The sequence below is a fragment of the Monopterus albus genome, unplaced genomic scaffold (genome assembly GCF_001952655.1).
Source record: "Monopterus albus unplaced genomic scaffold, M_albus_1.0 scaffold466.1, whole genome shotgun sequence".
Classification (NCBI taxonomy): domain Eukaryota; kingdom Metazoa; phylum Chordata; class Actinopteri; order Synbranchiformes; family Synbranchidae; genus Monopterus; species Monopterus albus.
The window spans coordinates 7,993-18,312 of NW_018128346.1; the positions used below are offsets into that span (position 1 = coordinate 7,993).

The following is a 10,320-nucleotide window of genomic DNA, read 5'->3' on the forward strand; positions in this document are numbered from 1 at the left end:
GTCACATGACAACAGTACTAACAATTTATGTTTTAATGGGCCCAAGTGGCAGAGTAAATAAATCTGCCAAAGCTCTGACATTCCCTGAGCCTCTTCCACACAAACACTACCACAGTTTTCTGTAACATTAACAGCAGCTGTGTGAGATATTCACTCTGACAAACACATCACCCAAATGTCAGACTCTTACACCACCACAGATTATGTCTAATGCCAGTCACCGTCACCTTTTTCTGCACTTAGCTTCCACTAGTTTTTAACGTGCCTGGCTGAAGGTTTAGATCGGACACCTTAAATCAACATTAATTTTGAATATGCACCAATGTGGGGGATGCACTCAACAGTGAGTCCCATCCATGTTTTAGTGCCAGTTATGTGACATTTAAATGAAATAAAAGCCCTGTGTTGAAAGTTTAACTTTTTGTTTTCACTCCTTGAACCATCTCTATATGAGATGTTTTATGTTTATGTTCAAGATAATGGTGATTAACTATCAACTATAGTTGAGAGGAGGACGAGGGTCATATTTAGAAGTCTGCACACCCTGACGTTTTGTGCTCTGGATTTCAGGGAAACATCTGCTCCTGCCAGAAAATGAAAGTGAAAGTAGATGAAAACTAACACACTGGTCCTACAGCACAGCGGGTCATATGAGGACGGCTGCTGGTGGAAAATGGCAGGCAGCGTCGCAGCAACCATCCACAAAGCCGCTGCTTTGGTTTTAGCAGTTTTCGCTGACCTATCGTTGTTTTACGCTTCGGGACTTGCAGCGACTCACAGCGTCGTTGGGCATCTTGGGCGTCTCTGGGTTTCCGCGGCTCTGCGGGCCTTGGCACTAACTGCTGTAACTCTGTTCACCCTGGGAGACCTCAGACCGTGGTTGATCCGTTTCATAGCGGCGTACACTTTGCTGCCCGCGGTGTTTGAGACCGGGACCAAGGCGCTCTACCATGAGGAGAGTCAGTGTAGCCAAATGGCTGGTGTGCGCTGCTGGCTGATGTGCGCCGGAGCGTCGCTGGCTGCTGCGCTGTTTTGGGAGATCACCGTCCCGGACACGGACGAAGAGGCCGCTGGTAAAAAGAGCAAACAGAAGGCCAGAGTGCTGTTTGTCAGAGTGCTTCTCCTGTCTTTACATGACTATATCCTGCTGCTTGGAGGGCTTGTGTTTCTGTCGCTGGCTGTTCTCTGTGAGTATTAGTGAATAGTAAAGAAGGTGGTGGTGATGCTGAGGACATGGAGCAGACTGATGATGATAACGGTCATTTTTCAACTATGAGCACAATGGACAGCATTGTTGAAATGTTTTGTCATTTTGACTTTATATGGGAATAGAAACATTCTTGGAAAAGTTGATTCTCTGTTCATGAGATACAGGGCACTACATTCATGATGGAGCAGAGGGTGATGTTAATCAGATGTTTAGTTTCCTGGCTGATCTTCATCTCTCTATGTGTCCGATTACCTGTGTCCCTGTCTCCTCTCAGGTGAGATGTTCATCCCGTTCTACACCGGGAGAGTCATTGACATCCTGGGTGGTCAGTACCAGCAGAATGAGTTCCTGTCTGCGCTCCTCTTCATGAGCCTGTACTCTCTGGGAAGGTATGGGACAATGTTTTCCCTCCAGTCATCCACCATCATATATCTGTGGCTCACATGTGACATGTCACTGACTCTGTGTTTGATTCATTCCTTAGCTCTGTGAGTGCAGGCTGCAGAGGGGGTACCTTACTTTGTGCCATCAGTTCCTTCACCTGCAGAATGAAAGTCAAGCTGTTTGAGGCTTTGACCAAACAGGATATTGAATTCTTTGAGACCACAAAGACAGGTGAGTCTCTTAGACTAGAACCTGCGGTTAGGCTGTAATGATTTTTCAATGCACATGAAGGTCAAGAATGGACAATGTATATAAAGACAGGACATACTAGAACCTGCAGTTAGGCTGTAATAATTTTTCAATGCACATGAACGTCAAAAATGGACAATGTATATAAAGACAGGACAAGACATTTCAAGACAAAATGAGACAGACAGAAGAGGACAGGACAAGTTCAGACAAATGAAACAGGACAAAAGATCATTTCTGTTTGTTTTCTGTGTAGGTGACATCACATCCAGGTTGTCTAAAGACACCACCCTGATGGGAAGAACTGTGTGTCTGAATGTCAACGTGCTGCTGAGGACATTCATCAAGACGCTGGGCATGATCTCTTTGATGATGAATCTCTCCTGGAAGCTCACATTCCTCGTCTTGATGGAGACGCCCATCACCGGCCTCATTCAGAACCTCTATGACACACACTACCAGGTAAAAACAGGCTAATAAGTGATGCTCCGTTAGAGACCCATACATACTGTATATGATATGCCTAATGAAAGCCTGAAGTGTAAAATGATATTGTGTCTGGAATGTCAGTTGTATTATTTAAAAATGTTTAATCAGAAGATCGAATGCACAGGACTCTGTTTCACCCTGATCTGAGACGACTTATTCAATGTAATAAAATTTTATTCACCCATTCTCCTGTGTTTTGTAGAGGCTGTCTCTGGAGATGCAGGACTCAATGGCTGAGACAAACGAAGTGGCGAGTGAGGTAGTGTCTGGTATTCACGTGGTACGGAGCTTTAACACAGAAAAACAAGAGGCCTGTCGCTACGACAAGTGCTTGATGAAAATTCACAAACTCAAGACCCATCGGGACCTTGTCACAGCTGCTTATCTGCTTGCCCGGAGGGTGAGACGTTTTCACCTTTTGTAAAATTGTGTTTTATTCTGCCTTATTTAGCAGTGTTAATTCCTCAGTGTGTGTATGTGTGTGTGTCTGTAGTTGACAGGGTTGGGCATGCAGGTCATCATGTTGTACTACGGCAGGCTGTTCATCCAGAGGGGCCAGATGACCACTGGCAACCTGGTTTCCTTCATCCTCTACCAGTCAGACCTCGGAGACAACATCAGGGTATCCCATAATGCTCTGTGGATTGTAGTCAAGCAGTGACTTATATCTTAACAGTTTACCATTTAGGCAAGACAAATTGTATTTACACTCAGCTGACAATTTATTAGATACACCTTCATAAAACTAAAGGTCAGTGTGCTTTACATTATTCAAAGAAATAAACAAGAGACACATTTAAAAAAAGGAGTCGGTTAGTTATAAGTACACAAAAAAGAACACACGAGTAAAGTGTGTGTTCTTATATTCTTGTGTTTAAAAAACATGGACCAGACATGGCCATCGAACAGGCCAGGAGGGTCTGGCACCATGTAGTTCCTAGAGCGTCTCCTCTTTTTGGTTGATCAAAGGTCCACACGTTCAAAGCAGGAAGTCCATCACAACACGATATGAAGAGCTCAGTATTCAGGGTTTTATTAATGCCATTCAGATGCTCTAACTTCACCATGATCTTCAGGCAGAAAACAAGAACTGATTTGAGGTTGCTTTAAAGGAATTAGTTTGAGCAGTTTAACCAAACTTTGAACTGCAGCTCTGACTCTAGGCGCTCTATAAATGAAAACACATGTTATTAAGACATCACTTTACCAACCCTGACCTATGTCGACTTCCAGTCACTCACCTACATCTTCGGTGACATGCTGAACTCGGTGGGGGCTGCTGGGAAAGTGTTTGAGTACCTAGACCAAAAACCTAAGGTCAGCACAGACGGAAAACTGAAACCTGATCAGCTGACAGGACACGTCAGCTTCCACCGTCTCACCTTCGCCTATCCTACAAACCCCAACAAAGCAGTGCTGCAGGTGAGATGCTACAGAGACATGGGTGATTCTTTGATTTCAGTTCTGACACTTAATTTAAAACATATTAAAATAAATACATGAAAATATATAATAGAAGGTAACAACAAGCTTTCACAGTAAGTATTTACATTTACTTAAGAATAAGTTAAGACATTACAGAGACACCAAACTCAGTCTGATATATTGTTTAAGGACTTTTCTTTGGAGCTGAAGCCGGGTCAGATGACAGCCCTGGTGGGCCCATCTGGAGAAGGAAAAAGCACCTGTGTGAGTCTGCTGCAGCATTTCTATAAGCCGGAGGATGGAGAAATCCTATTGGACAACGAACCTCTGAAATCCTATGACCACCGTTTCCTCCACAAGAAGGTGATTAATCATTCGGGCTTTTTCTGGTGATACACAACATTGTTTGTTGGGAACTATTTTCTGTGTTTAAATAGTTTTATAATTCTAAATCACACATCATTGTTTTACAGTTTTATGGGAAGAAGCAGAAAGCACTAAGATTTCATTCAGCAGTGTCCACAAATTCCCATCTTTCTCTCCAAATCACTGTTAATTTGGAAAATCTGAGAGAAACTTTTGGCATGTTGAAGGTGCATAATAAAATTAAATAAAAAATCACTTTTAATTTCATAATTTTGAGGAAAAGGATAAAATTATGAAAAATACATCAGTTGTGACATTTAATAAATTATTATAGGAATTTAACTGTGCAGAACAGTTGAGTCTAATTTTTACTTCTATAACTTGTTAGTCATTGACTGAAGCTGATGAGAGTGGGTCTAACAGGTGGCGGTGGTGAGCCAGGACCCTGTGCTCTTCTCTGACTCCATCAGATACAACATCACCTACGGGTTGGCTGACTGCTCACAGGATGAGGTCCAGGAGGCGGCACGCAAAGCCAGCGCCCATGACTTCATCATGCAGCTGCAGAAAGGCTACGATACAGGTGAACTGGCTGAACGCCTGAATAAAGACCTGAATCTTAGAGAAAAGCTGTGTGAAGCAATTTGTTCAACATTAAAGACTAAATATACACAACCAACTCATGTCGAAGTCCTCATGTCCTTCTGCACTTGGGTAGTATTTAAATTAAATTATAATATTGTCTGTATCTCAGAGGTGGGTGAGAGAGGCGGCCAGTTATCCAAGAGTGAGAAGCAGCGCATTGCCATCGCTCGAGCTCTCATCAGACAGCCACAGGTCCTCATCCTGGATGAAATAACCAGCTCTCTGGATGCTGAAAGTGAAAATAAGGTACAGCATATCACAGTTCAATGTGTACTCCTTTAAACCTTCTGTAATAAGTCCTGCAGTAATTCTGCTGTTCTCAGTGCTCTGTTCTGAAGTGCAAAGCTGAGGAGGTCTGGTGAAATGATGTAACACTGTTTTACTTATTATTTATTACTGTACATATTAAAACATATGTATCTAAATGTTTCTTTCAACATCCTTTAGCTCTGCTTTCACCCAAAAGTAGAGCTAAGTAGTGGACATTGGATAATAAAATAATTGTTTCAGTGACTGTGCACAGATTCTGCAGGAGCTGGCTCGTTGTCCCACCCAGACCGTCCTGGTGGTCGCTCACAAGCTGACGACCGTTGAGAAGGCAGATCAGATTGTTGTGATTGGTGGTGGTAAGGTGGAGGAGCGAGGGACTCACCAGGAGCTGATGGACCTGAGGGGGAGCTACTACAAACTGAGAGAGAAGCTGTTCACAGCTGATGATGTAGCTTGATGAATACTGGGAGAGAACTGTGGTGAATGACTGTGTTGCATGTGTTTGCCTGCAGGATCAGCAGCAGCTGAGCTGATAAGCTTTGTGGTAGTGAGCTGAAGTTTCTGTAAATATTAAAATCAGAGTTTGTATAGATAGTGAAAATCAAGCTGTATAGACTTTTATGATTCTACTTATATTTATTTTGCAGACGGTTTGGATTAGATGTTTAATCACATTTTTGAGTGAAGGTTTTCTAATAGATATATTCTCTGTGTAAGTTTCCATGTCATGTCCTTGTATTTGATAAAGATAAATAAAAGTCTAACACAACAACACACACAGGCGACACCATTTATTATCAGTGGTCAAAGGTTGGTTCATGGGTAAGTCCTGAATAAAAGACTGATCAGCAGTGTCAGACATTTTGGATCATGAGCAATGATCCAATTTGTTTCCTGCCAGAATGTCAGTAAAACAGATTGGTTTTGTTTGGGCTGTAGTTTCCAGTCTTTTCACCAAAAACATTGCCAGGACGCTGACATAAATGAAAACCAGAGCAAACATGGAGGACAAAGGCTTCATCCAGTGTGATCAGATTTGTTCCACATAGTAAAAATGTAAATTGTATGGATGCAGTGATAATAAAGATTACTCCAAAATAAAAGTGCAGACCAGTACTGTGGGCTGAAAAGTAGAGTAACACTACTTGAATGAAAAACATGGCTAAAATTAAACGTGTACTGAGCTTAGTGATTATGAATTAGTTGTACTGGGTAGTCGTCTGAAGCATTTGTGTTTTTCTAACCACATGTCAGTGTGTGGTGTGTCTAGTTCTGGTTCTAAGCCACCTCACTGCATTTTGATATAGTGCATTAAAACATATTATGGTTGGGGTTGGGTTTTATTGTTCGAGCTTCCTGGAAAGTCCCTGAATACCAACACTGTTTTTTTTTTCTGGCTGTGAGGTATTTTGGAAGATTGCCTGGTGACATGTCAGAAACACCAAAGCCGCAGTGAAATGCTCCACAGCATTATGTCAAAACACAAACTCCCTCTATCGACAAAGATCAGGCAACAATCGCCACCATTTTATCAGAACTTGTGCATCGACAAAATGGAGGCTGAAGTCACGTGCGGGTTAGACTTTCATTTCACCTGGATGTTAATGGCTGCAGGATTTATAAAATGTAATGAATCTTGAAAAGGTTTTATGAACATACAGTATATGTTCCTTTTTTGTCTCTTTCTTAAATTGTCACTCCTCTTCATAACTGTATTGGAGCTGTTAAATATGGGGATGAGCTCTTAAACATGTAGCTGCTAAACTGGAACACTGCAATTAATACGTTGGCGTTAGAATATGACACTAAAATACTTGGACATGTTCTTTTTCAATACAATTAAAACATCAAGTTTAGGAAGTTTGTCTCTACAAAACCTTTGCATCTTTCTGTATATATAAATATCTTCTAAGGTTAGATTAACTTATTTTAATGCTTTAACATTAACTGGAGGGTTACATGCTCCTCTGTGGGTAAAAACTGGTCTTCTGTTTACTGTTGATGCTCAGTAAAACCTTTTTAAATTCCTCTGGATGAACTAATAAGCTGAAAACAAAACTGTCTCTCATTCTTCTTAAAATCCTGGCAGTTTGGAGATACAAGGTTCACATCAGACACCATGACCCATCAGTAAACTTAGCTGCTTCCCATTATCAATCATGTGCAGGTTACGCAGGCAGCAATGCACCAAGTGGATATACAAAGCTGCCGCCATCTTAGGGCAACATTTGTAAACATTGAAACACAAAATGTCTGAGAGCGTGAACAGAAAGTTGGACAGTGTGAGCGTTAAGGATAAATTAAAGATGATATAGTGACTCTGTGGCTGTAGCTATGATGTAACAGGAAACAGTTGTGCAGCCTCAGACCTTAGTGTGCACCTGTTTATATGCTATATATTTGTTTGTGTCTTTGGTGGATGTGTGCATGTACCTAGAACTTTCTGCATTACCAGTTCTGCACCATACCACTGCGCCACACAGCCGAGCTGGAAAGTCCCCGCCCGTGTCTTTCACTTTCTCTCTTTGCTGTATTGTGCATTCAGTGGCTGCCTGACTCAACCAAACCACAGCCAAGCCCAAGCTCTTGTGACCAAAAGAATTCTGGTTTGACAGTATTCTACCTGTCAGGCGTGCCACTTGTGTTGACTTATTTCAGCAGTTGTCACGGTGATACACAGCCTGCCATTTGCCTAAAATGAGACTGTTTACATGTTTCTCTGTAAGTTCTACATTAACATTTGACAAATGCAGCTGTTGCTTTTGGTTTTGGTTTGATAGCCTTTAGCAAGGACATGGGCAAGACAAAAGGCTGGTGATGGAGTTGAACTGACTTTTGCAATAATCAGACATCTGCCCTTTCATTTACAACATATCCTTCCACTCCACCAGGGCTTGGAAAATGTTTCAAATCAGGTCTGATCTATGCCAAAAGGACAGATAAACACAGACACCTCTTTATTAGGTCATGTTCAATAGAATCAAAGTAACAGCTTTATTGTATCTTTTATATTGTATTTGTCGCTGAAACACTGTAATTGTTTGAAAAATTATTACTGACAATACTCTGCTTTTCACAGAAAGCAAAACATTGTGGAGAGAGTCACTTGACACTTCACTGTAACATAAGCTTTGTTTCTCTTCCCATTTCTAAATCAAAAGTAATAAAAGAAATGATGCAGCATAAAGCACAACAAAACAGACACTGATGTAACTTCTTTTGCACATCTCATCTCATTTTGTTTAATAAAGTTTGAACACTAGAGAGGAAACACATGCTCCACAGTCTGAAAAAACTCGATCCTGTGATCTTTGATGTTTGATAATAAAGTGGTTCCAATAAGTTTTATTTTGGATAATAGCAACCACATACAGTATCTCCACTGTGCAGTCATGTGCCAGGCAGAGTGTTTGTGTTGTTTTATGGCAGGTAAACCCCCACTGTCCTCTGTGAATCCCCTAAGTTCCCCTGAGGAGTATGATGATTGCGACATGTCTGGCAGCAAAAGTTTGTGACATTACTGAGGCATCAAGCTGATAATGTGTGATTTCCTAAGTGAGTGGTGATGAAAAACATTCAGACACATCACATGGTCAGCTGAGGAAAGTCCTAACTCATAAAAACTGAACCTTCATCAGCTGAAAACTGTTGAGGCAGTGCAACAGCGCCCCGTTGGGTGTATGCTGCACTTTTACCAACAACCATGTGATTTCCTGGAAGCTGTCAGCCTGGCAGTTTGGTGAAAGTTAGGGGATTATCAGACCAGCAAATGGTGAGATCACTGCTCCAGACTGACATCTAGTGAGATCTAATGAAACTGCTGAAAATTACAAACCGCAGTGGGCGGTTGTCAGCAGTCTTGTTATGTAGCAGCATTTTCAGTTCTTTGAACACCAGAGGTTTGTGTTCTGGGAGCTCTTCTGTTGTGTGCGGAGTCTCAGGAAACCATAGCCATGTAAGTGCAGAGAAGCTAATGTAACATGAAACCACAGGGCCACATGAGGGCAAACCAAAACCCCCAACAGGAAATGATATATTGACAGAGACCTATACATCACAACACATATAGAAGCAGTGTTTTGACTTGTTTTGGTTGCATGCGTCACAAGATATTCTGAAGTATTTCTGTATGTTTTAGCTAAAGGTTTAAAATACAGAGACTTCATTGTCGTGTTTGTGGACTCTTCTACACAGCCTGGCAGGGGGAGGGGAATGAAACTTAGATTTCTGCTACAGAGCAATGGTGTTTGTCATGGTCTTATAAATAGACAAGTGAACAGTGATTCAGAGGTTAAGATTAAACCATGACAGTCAGATATGGGATGTTACGAGTCTCTGACAGTCTGGCGGGAAGGTGACATCATTTAAACCAGAGCTGTGATGAAGAGCTTATGAAGATCATCAGCACCCCACAGTGCTCATCTCAGGCATCTTCACCATGAAACCAGTAAACCATGTGATTTCCCAAAAACTCCTCAGTCTGGTGACCAGGGACTGTGAGCCGCTGCCTCAAGTCTTGGCAAAAGAAATGAGTGATAGAGCTCGAGTGCCCCCAAGTGGGATAAAATAAGAAATGAATTAAATACACTGAATGTCCAACATGTTCTGACAGAGCTACTATTACAAACCCATTTTTTGCAAAGCTAACTTCAAGTTCAGTCCACTTCTACTTCGGGTTTTAGCCAAGGTACCAAAGAACCCACAGACATCAAATACTGTGTGGGACGGCTGTGGCTCAGGGCGGAGCAGGTTGACTGGCAGGTCACATCCTGCTGTCAGTGCACATGTGTGAATGGAAGAATGAGAAGCAAACTGTAAAACACTTTGGATAAAATGCAGTCCATATTCAGAAATATGTTTAAAATGACATTTCAAATGTCAAAAATATATCAATCACATGGCATTTAACATAATCAATAATGTGTTCATCTTAAGTTTTGGAGCGAGCAGTGACAAAATACTGTATCAGCGTTATTGTCAAAAATGTTTTAAAACTGAATCAGGGGTTAAAAGTCATCATCACACAGTTTTCTCTCCTTTTTACTTGAGTAGCTTTAAGGTTATTCAAACCATCCTATTCCACCCTGTTTGACAGTATCACGATCATCACACAGTTTTCTCTCCTTCTTACTTGAGTAGCTTTAAGGTTATTAAAACCACCCTATTCCACCCTGTTTGACAGTATCACTTATGTTTCCTTATGAGCTTGTTTGTTACACTAAAATGTTCAACCCTGAGACTTTTGGCATCAATACTGCAACAAATGTAAATATTCCAGTTGC

The 10,320-nt window shown here is 41.5% G+C and overlaps 1 protein-coding gene across 1 annotated transcript; it reads left to right on the forward strand.

The window, feature by feature from the left end:
• Positions 1-6: 6 nt before the first annotated feature.
• tap2a (transporter associated with antigen processing, subunit type a) lies at positions 7-6,062 on the forward strand. The gene is made up of 11 exons (XM_020587628.1): positions 7-1,187; positions 1,485-1,599; positions 1,695-1,825; positions 2,100-2,305; positions 2,535-2,732; positions 2,826-2,954; positions 3,566-3,754; positions 3,947-4,120; positions 4,547-4,706; positions 4,878-5,014; positions 5,292-6,062. The coding sequence occupies exons 1-11, from the start codon at positions 611-613 to the stop codon at positions 5,493-5,495; spliced, it is 2,220 nt and encodes a 739-aa protein (XP_020443284.1). The 5' UTR covers positions 7-610; the 3' UTR covers positions 5,496-6,062.
• The last annotated feature ends 4,258 nt before the right edge of the window (positions 6,063-10,320 follow it).

What these genes read in the sequence shown, in the direction of transcription:
- tap2a (XM_020587628.1), top strand. Translation starts at nt 611, where the DNA reads ATGAAAACTAACACACTGGTCCTACAGCACAGCGGGTCATATGAGGAC. An exon ending in TCTATGACACACACTACCAG is followed by an intron (nt 2,306 to 2,534) that starts GTAAAAACAGGC and finishes TGTGTTTTGTAG; the next exon opens with AGGCTGTCTCTGGAGATGCA. An exon ending in ACCTCGGAGACAACATCAGG is followed by an intron (nt 2,955 to 3,565) that starts GTATCCCATAAT and finishes GTCGACTTCCAG; the next exon opens with TCACTCACCTACATCTTCGG.